This window comes from Setaria italica, chromosome VIII, assembly GCF_000263155.2.
Source record: "Setaria italica strain Yugu1 chromosome VIII, Setaria_italica_v2.0, whole genome shotgun sequence".
NCBI lineage: Eukaryota > Viridiplantae > Streptophyta > Magnoliopsida > Poales > Poaceae > Setaria > Setaria italica.
In genome coordinates this window covers 40,032,345-40,041,216 of record NC_028457.1, presented here as the reverse complement: position 1 = coordinate 40,041,216, position 8,872 = coordinate 40,032,345, and the positions used below count along the sequence as shown (strand labels likewise).

The 8,872-nt window shown below is 42.1% G+C and overlaps 1 protein-coding gene across 1 annotated transcript; it reads right to left on the bottom strand.

The window, feature by feature from the left end:
- Positions 1-5,421: 5,421 nt before the first annotated feature.
- Positions 5,422-7,103, bottom strand: LOC101756862. The gene is made up of 3 exons (XM_022829588.1): positions 6,977-7,103; positions 6,674-6,892; positions 5,422-6,276 (listed from the first exon to the last, which is right to left on the bottom strand). Exons 1-3 carry the CDS (start codon positions 7,091-7,093, stop codon positions 5,422-5,424), a joined length of 1,191 nt encoding a protein of 396 aa, XP_022685323.1. The 5' UTR covers positions 7,094-7,103.
- Between the last annotated feature and the right edge of the window lie 1,769 nt (positions 7,104-8,872).

Below are 8,872 nucleotides of genomic sequence, written 5' to 3'. Positions count from 1 at the left end.
AGGGAATGATAAGAAGTAGAAGCGTGGAAAGAGGAGAAGTTGATTTCCGCGTGGGCAATAATGCAAGAGTTGCTGCTTTGACCGTCGGGACGATGCAACTCCACCTCCCGTCAGGATTTATTATGGAGTTGAATAATTGTTATTTTGTTCCTAGTTTAAGTCGAAACATTTTATCTCCTTCATGCTTGATGAAGGATGGTTATTCATTTGCGAGTGAAAACAATGGTTGTGTGATCTCTAAGAATAATATGTTTATGGCTTTTGCACCCATTGTGAATGGATTATTTGTTTTAAATCTTGATGGTTCACCTGTCTGTAATGTAAGTGCTAAAAGGCCTCGGCCTAATGATTTGAGTCCTACCTACTTGTGGCATTGTCGTTTGGGTCATATAAGTGAAAAGCGCATGAAGAAGCTCCATTCTGATGGACTTCTAACTTCGTTTGATTTTGAATCATACGAGACATGTGAGGCTTGCTTGCTAGGCAAGATGACCAAGACGCCTTTCACAGGATTTCCTGAGAGAGCAGTAGACTTGTTGGAACTCGTACATAGTGATGTATGCGGACCAATGAGCACGACGGCTAGAGGAGGATTCCAATACTTCATAACTTTCACTGATGATTTTAGTAGATACGGCTATGTCTACTTGATGAGGCACAAGTCTGAAACCTTTGAAAAGTTCAAAGAATTTCAGAATGAAGTTGAAAATCAGCGTGGCAAGAAAATTAAGGCCTTACGATCTGATCGTGGAGGCGAGTATTTGAGCCACGAGTTTAGCAATCATCTAAAGAGTTGCGGAATTGTTCCACAACTTACGCCGCCTGGAACACCTCAGAGAAACGGTGTGTCCGAGCGACGTAATCGAACTTTGTTAGACATGGTTCGATCAATGATGAGCCAGTCGGACCTACCGTTGTCATTTTGGGGATACGCTCTAGAAACAGCAGCTTTCACACTAAATAGGGTACCATCTAAATCCGTAGTTAAGACACCATATGAGATATGGACTGGAAAGGTTCCCAGTTTGTCTTTTCTAAAGATTTGGGGATGTGAAGTGTTTGTCAAGCGACTTCAGTCGGACAAGATCACACCCAAGTCGGATAAGTGCATTTTCGTGGGATATCCAAAGGAAACTTTGGGATATTATTTCTACAACCGATCAGAAGGCAAAGTGTTTGTCGCTCGGAACGGGGTTTTCCTAGAGAAAGAGTTTCTCAAAGGAGAAAAGAGTGGAAAGACAGTGCATCTTGAAGAAGTTCAAGATGAGCCAATCGGGCAAGAATCAATGAGTGATGCTAACGTAGCAGAACAAGTTGAGATACCCATGGCAAGAGAAGCACCGCCACAACCACGAAGGTCGGCAAGGCTCCGCGAAATGCGGGAAATATTATTGTTGGACAATGATGAGCCTGCGACATATGCAGAAGCAATGATGGACCCAGACTCCGAAAAATGGCAGAGTGCCATGCAATCCGAAATAGAGTCCATGGGAGACAATCAAGTTTGGAACTTGGTTGACCCGCCTGATGGTGTTAAAGCCATAGAGTGCAAGTGGATCTATAAGAAGAAAAAGGACATGGATGGAAATGTTCACATCTACAAAGCACGACTTGTCGCAAAAGCTTTTTGACAAGTTCAAGGAGTTGACTACGACGAGACCTTCTCGCCCGTAGTGATGCTTAAGTCCATTCGGATTATTCTAGCTATAGCTGCATATTTCGATTATGAGATATGGCAGATGGATGTCAAGACAGCTTTCCTGAATGGAAACCTAGCTGAGGACGTGTATATGATACAGCCCGAGGGTTTTGTCGATCCGAAAAATGCTGGAAAGGTATGCAAGCTTCAGAGATCCATTTATGGATTGAAGCAAGCATCTAGGAGTTGGAACATTCGTTTTGATGAAGTAGTCAAAGGGTTTGACTTCACCAAGAACGAAGAAGAGTCTTGTGTTTACAAGAAGGTTAGTGGGAGCTCTGTAGTATTTCTAATCTTATATGTGGATGACATATTACTGATTGGAAATAACATTCCTATGCTTGAGTTCGTAAAGACTTCACTGAAAAATAGTTTTTCGATGAAGGACTTAGGGGAAGCGGCATATATTCTGGGTATTAAAATCTATAGAGATAGATCGAGAAGGCTTATAGGTTTGAGCCAAGATACTTACATTGACAAAGTGTTGAAGCGGTTCAGCATGGAAGAGGCAAAGAAAGGGTTCTTGCCTATGTCACATGGCATACATCTCAGCAAGACTCAGTGTCCTTCGACTGCTGATGAGCGGGATCGCATGAGTAGAGTGCCATATGCCTCGGCTATTGGATCTATCATGTATGCAATGATAAGTACTCGCCCAGATGTTTCATATGCGCTAAGTATGACAAGCAGACACCAATCTGATCCAGGTGAGAGTCACTGGACAGCGGTGAAAAACATTCTTAAGTACTTGAGAAGGACTAAAGATATGTTCCTCGTCTATGGAGGTCAGGAGGAGCTCGTTGTAACAGGTTACACCGATGCTAGTTTCCAAACCGACAGAGATGATTCAAAGTCACAATCAGGATTTGTGTTCACGTTAAATGGTGGTGCTGTTAGTTGGAAGAGTTCCAAGCAGGAGACGGTGGCCGATTCTACGACAGAAGCCGAGTACATCGCGGCTTCGGAAGCCGCGAAGGAAGGTGTTTGGATAAGGAATTTCCTCATTGAGCTTGGTGTGTTCCCGAATGCGTCCAGCCCATTGAATCTCTACTGTGATAACAATGGGGCAATTGCGCAAGCAAAGGAGCCAAGGAACCACCAGAAGAACAAACACGTAATGCGGCGATTTCATCTCATTCGAGACTTCGTTAACCGGGGTGAGATCAAGATATGCAAAATACACACGGATCTGAACATTTCTGATCCGTTGACAAAACCACTCCCGCAGGCTAAGCATGATGCGCATGTAAGAGCTATGGGTATTAGGTACCTTCTAGATTGACTCTAGTGCAAGTGGGAGACTGTTGGAGGTATGCCCTAGAGGCAATCATAGAGATGATGATATTCCATTTGTATCCATGATTTGTATATTGTGTTCATTGAATATCCATTAAAGGCTACTTGAATTGATTTGCAATTATGTGAATTGTATGTGAAACTCTTTACTTGTATGGTTATTCTAAAGTTGTCCCTAGTCGGAGTTCATGTGAGGACACACATGAATATTAGACTAGCACATGTATTAGTTGATGACTATGTTTCACAAGTCATGGACATGGAGATGTTGAACTAATAATGTGGACACATGTGGAGACATGTGTTAGGACTGACCCAACACGAGAAGTAGTTCTCTCTTTAAACAACATATACGCTTTGTCCTTAGACCTGAGATTGTCGCATGTATTCTAGATGTGGATCGACCTATTTAGGGGCTATCAAACGCTACGCCGTAACAGGGTAGTTATAAAGGTAGCTTTCGGGTTTGTCAAGAAGCATGCTATGAGACATGGTCAATCAAGATGGGATTTGCCCCTCTCTGATTGAGAGTGATATCTCTGGGCCCCTCGAGTGATCGGATCAGAAAATGCATGGCCATGCTACGTACGGTTAAGAGTTAACCTACAAAGGGATTCCGAATCACACGATCGAGAAAGAGCGGTCGGCTTGAAGCTAGACCAAATATCGTGAGGCAAAGGGAATAGCATGTATATTATGTTGTGATGGTTCGTCTGATATGATCTTCGTGTGCGTATAGGAGTTGGCACGTCTTGCTAGAGGCCGCTACCGACTATTGGGCCGAGTAGGAGTACTCGGGTCATGTCTATACGTATCCGAACCCAAAGGGTCGCACACTTAAGGGGCTGGAAGCCCAATTCGGATTTGATCCGAGTTGGATTAGGTTTAGGAGTACTAATGGGCCTCGGATCCAGAGGCCCATCAGGAACCTCTATAAATAGACGGGTGGGGGCGCCCTAGGGTTTACACCTTTTGGCTGAACAGACTTGCCGCGCCTCCCACGCCCTCGCCTGTTGCAACTCGCGGATCTAGCAATCCGGCTTGCGACGCTTCCTCCCTGCACGTGTGGATACCTTGGAGGTGTTGCGCCTGCAGCACTTGGACGAGCCATCGACGAGCCGCCGACGAGCCACGACGAGCCGACGACGAGCCGCGGCACCGGAGGCGATCTTGCTGTGCACGTGGACGAGCTGCTGAGGAGCTGCTGGACGTGATCGACTACGTACGACTACGTTGATCGACTACGTACGACTACGTGATCGTCTTCACTGCACCGACGCACATCTACATCTTCCGCACCAGTAGTGCGTCGAGTGGTAATCCCGTGATCCTTATACGGCAGTTCTTCCTGGTTATACGCGGTAGAATATTTTATTTTGCGCTAGCGTAGCCTACCTCGTATCCCAACACATATATACATAAGAAACTTGCAGCTGTTGGAGATCAAGTCATCAGCTACTGAGGATAGAAGATTAAGAAAATTAAAGTCATCAGCTGTTGGAGATCATCAGCTACTGAGGATAGAAGATTAAGCAATTAAAGGCATCAGCTGTTGGAGATCAAGTCATCAGTAGAATATATGGTTTCTATTTAGTTATTGTAGTGACAAAATATGTATATGCAAATAGCTTTTGAAAATCTAACTTATTCCTCTTGTCATGTCTTCCTCCTGTACTTGTATTTTCGTAGTCACAAAAACATATATGTATCTAAAGTAAATAATAATCAGACTAAATTAATGTAATATTTGTTCTTATTTTCATACTATTATTGTCCCGTTGGATGCTCCCATATATTGCAATATTAATATTTTGTAGACACATATTGCAATATTAATATTTTGTAGCCCGTAGCAACGCACGGGCACGATCCTAGTATACAAATAAAACAATGCAAGAAGTTTACCCAATTTGATGTCTTGGGTTTCCTCATCCAGATCTCCTTCCTCGACAACCTCGATCGACTCACCCGCAGCCGCCAGCGCATATCGTTCGAGGAATTCTTCTTCCGTCTCTTCTCGCACATCATCATCCTCCGAATCCTAATCGCATTGTTTCTTTTTATGTTTCGTAGCGCGCTCAAGCGTGGCAAGAAAAGATAGAAAGCGTAATTCTAGATTCTGTTACCTCATCGTCATCATCGGTATCTTCCTCCTCTTCCTCATCATCAAGATCTTCAGCGCCATCGTTGTCGTCGTCATTATCCCCATCCTCTTGAACTTCCTTCAGCTGAATGCAAGATTCCATCAATGATACATAGCAGTCTTGCAACAGTTTAGTGCCACCCATGGAAAGGACCAAGAGACGCTCAATCACAGTCGATAACGTTAGCACTGCATGAAGGTAGCAAGCAGTGAAATGTTGACCAACTTTGTAAGATGACAAAAAATATCAACAACATTAAACATAGCAGTGATCAGTACAGAGCTACTTACAAGCTAATTTGATCTCGGATTCAGATGACAGGCCAGGACTGAATGAGCTGCTTGAGACTTGTGCCAATGCAGATGCCCAGATTGCATAACCATTACCATCGTAGTTGTTCAAGACTTGTTCAATGACATCTGGATAGCAAATGTAGCATGACGAAATTGCCAGCAAAAGTGGTTTCCATATCCCAGCAGGACTGTCAGATGTAGACTTGAAATGGGAAAATGCTGCTTGCGCAAAGGATACAGCAACAGTCTTTCTAGCACCTTCTGTTCCAAGGGAGAAATTTGGAGCATGCAGTAGCGTATGGATGCATGAGCATGCCCTCCATGTGGCAGATGGGTAGGCTGCAATGGCCCTCGTGACAAAATTAGAAACCCGGCCAATGATTGAACTCTGTGAACCATTTTCAGACTGCGAAGGAAGCATTTTTAGGAAGAAACCGGTGAGGTCAAATCTTTGGTGGAAATTGACAGCTTCTTTAATTGTATTGAAAACTTCCTGATCCTCCATCTCCTCCCAGGAGTCCCAGTTAGCAATAGTGTCAGCCCATACAACTACTAGTTCAAAGACCTTCATACTTGCAGTTTCTTCCATGCAAGTCGTAGACCTCATGACAAACTCAAGTAACACAGAAGCATCATTTACGCACGACGGAGGTGGCAATGCAGAACAAGAGTCCTCCTGAACTGGCAATAACCAAGCTTTTTGTAGCAGCAACGAAAATGTTTGAGCAATAGCAGACTGGCCTGACTGCCAGACCCCCTTTTCATGTTTCCTGTTTTCATCTGGCGCAGAGCTCTCCCAAGCTTGAGCCATCGCTACCAGTGAAGCAAAACCCTGTTCAACAACCTAAATAGCACATACATTTAATAGTGTGGTTGGGATTTCCTCAAGGAATCCAATACGCTAGGAATAGGATACCATACAAGGTGACAAGGGCATGAATGTGAGGAAACATGCATTTCGTTTTTTAAAAAGTACACTTTCAGTAGTTCCACATGAATGGATGATGGTATTAATTATTCCACTGAAAGAAGTTTACAAGGTGGATTCAGCTTCTTCTCTCCGATTTCAGTTCGAATGAGTATGCTGAATCAGCTAAACCGTAATTTCCAGAAGGCATGTAGTAATTTTATTTATATGGAAGTAATAATTGGTGAAATGATTAAAAGCAAGCAATGATGATTTAATCTGCTTGCACAAAGTATCAAAATATTGGACACATAGAAGATGGATGCACTATTACCTGAGGCCAGGGCTCTGGAACAGGGGGCAGGAGCTTCATTATGGTATTGGCAATGTTAGACACAATTTCAGGAATATGAGGCAGAATTTTTTCTTGCCCACCCTCAACTATAGTGCCCAGAAGCTTAAACAGAAGAGCAGACTCATTTTCATCTCCAGTACTTATTCTTTTCACAACCGCTTGCAAAAGAACGAGCCAGTCAGGTGCAGCATAACTGTTCTGCCAAATGCACAGAGAAAATACCTCAGTTTACATTTCCAGGGGCAGGTGGACCACATTGAAAAATACAACGTTGACTGTTACCTCAATGAGTTCTGCAATAGCACCAGAAGCAGAGGCATAAACTGGATAGCAAGTTATATCCTCCACATCCTCCATGGTCAACGCCTTCATTAAGGAATGATAAATACTCTTGCTCATGGCCTACAGGTAAGCAAATAAAAATTAGAAAGTCAAATATAGAATGTACAAGAATATACATATTACATGAAGCCTTTTACTCTGATACAGTATTTCCTATGAGATGAAGAAATTAAGAAACAAGGAAGTAACCTTGGTAGGCATATCGCAAGCTGTCCAATAACCCAATTAGCTGTTGAAATCAAATATGGGCTGCATGGATCCAACGAATACAATGGAAGAATCCGATTCCTGATCAATGCAACTGTTAAATCTTTCTTCTCAGTCAGGAAACTGTAAGACGGATACTGAAATGAATCAGCATTTATTATAAAAATAGATTTGTCAAATAAGATAGCCTATTATGAATGTAATGTACAAATCTTACATCTTGGAGGCCTCCATATGCCATTCAAACGCCGAAATAACTGAAATGAATGATAGTGAAATCAACTATTTAGTACATCAGGAGTTCAGGAAAAGCTGCATTTCTGTAATTCTTTCTTTTACGATAAAATTTATTATGTTCTTACTTCCGCGAAGCAATTGATGATGCATTTTCACCATGGGAAGGTATAGGAAACTTTGATAGGAATAGGATGACCAATAACTCCCCAATGGAGCTCCTTTCTAATTTTCCTTTACTTTTATCACCTTTCTTGCGCTTGGATGCTGCAGATGCAACTGGTGGACCCTGAAACCAAAAAAAAAAGGTGCGAGTAAATGAGTGGAGCATCTGCACATTTTGTATTAATTCAACAAGCTACCTGGTTCGATAAAAAAAATAAAGATGAGTATGAACTGGGAAGTTTGTGCATATAGCCATAAAAAGCACTCGATACAGAATGAGTAAGTCATGAACTACAGTATAGCAATTCAATATCTAAAAATATGTTTGCTCAGCCTGAACTCAACAGTACAGTGTGCTCAATAAACTAGAAGAAAGAAAAAGAATCACAACCTTTGACAGCGCTATAACACCAAGTATGTGTTTGGGAGACAGGGGCTAAACTTTAGCCCTATCACGTCGGATGTTCGGATGCTAATTAGGATGATTAAATATGAGCTAATTACAAAACTAATAGCAGAACCCTTAGGCTAAATCGCGAGACGAATCTATTAAGCCTAATTAATCCATCATTAGCGAATGATTACTGTAGCACCACATTGTCAAATCATGGACTAATTAGGCTTAATAGATTCGTCTCGCGATTTAGCCTAGGGGTTGTGCAATTAGTTTTGTAATTAACCAATGTTTAAAACTTGTAATTAGTGTGCAAACATCTGTCACAGGCTAAATTTTAGCCCCTGTGTGCCAAACACCCAAATTGATTGCATTTTTCCTGGCAGTAAATAAATCCTCAGTCCATCCTGAAATTTCATCCTGCCAATAAATAAATCAGTCGACAGCATGAACACCGCAAACAAAACTACAAATGCTGCATCCTGCACTTACAAGTTCAGCAGGAAGATTCTTTTGCACATACTCATCAGTATCCTCCTCCCACTCTGCTATATCCTAAATACAGACAAAAATTAGACAAAAAAGTATATAATGGGCATGTGCTATTTATGAAAAAAAAAATATGTAGCTAACCTTCTCATTCAATGCTAATGCTGGAAAAATTGCTGAATCCAGAAGTGAAGAAAAATGTGGCGAAACAAGTCGCCATCCCTGCAAACAAGAGAGCAGATGGACACCAAGTTCGAACATATGAGACTATTATCAATCCGAACTATTTAGTGCAGATACTTACTGGTCCTGTTTCCAATCACTGGTAGAGAATTAGCCTTTAGTCC

Bases quoted from the DNA above. Each gene is read 5' to 3' on its own strand.
- LOC101756862 (XM_022829588.1), bottom strand. From the start codon at position 7,093: ATGAGCAAGAGTATTTATCATTCCTTAATGAAGGCGTTGACCATGGAG. The intron at 6,893-6,976 runs GTAACAGTCAAC...TGCATTTGGCAG, and splicing joins CTATTGCAGAACTCATTGAG to AACAGTTATGCTGCACCTGA. The intron at 6,277-6,673 runs GTAATAGTGCAT...TGTGCTATTTAG, and splicing joins TTCCAGAGCCCTGGCCTCAG to GTTGTTGAACAGGGTTTTGC.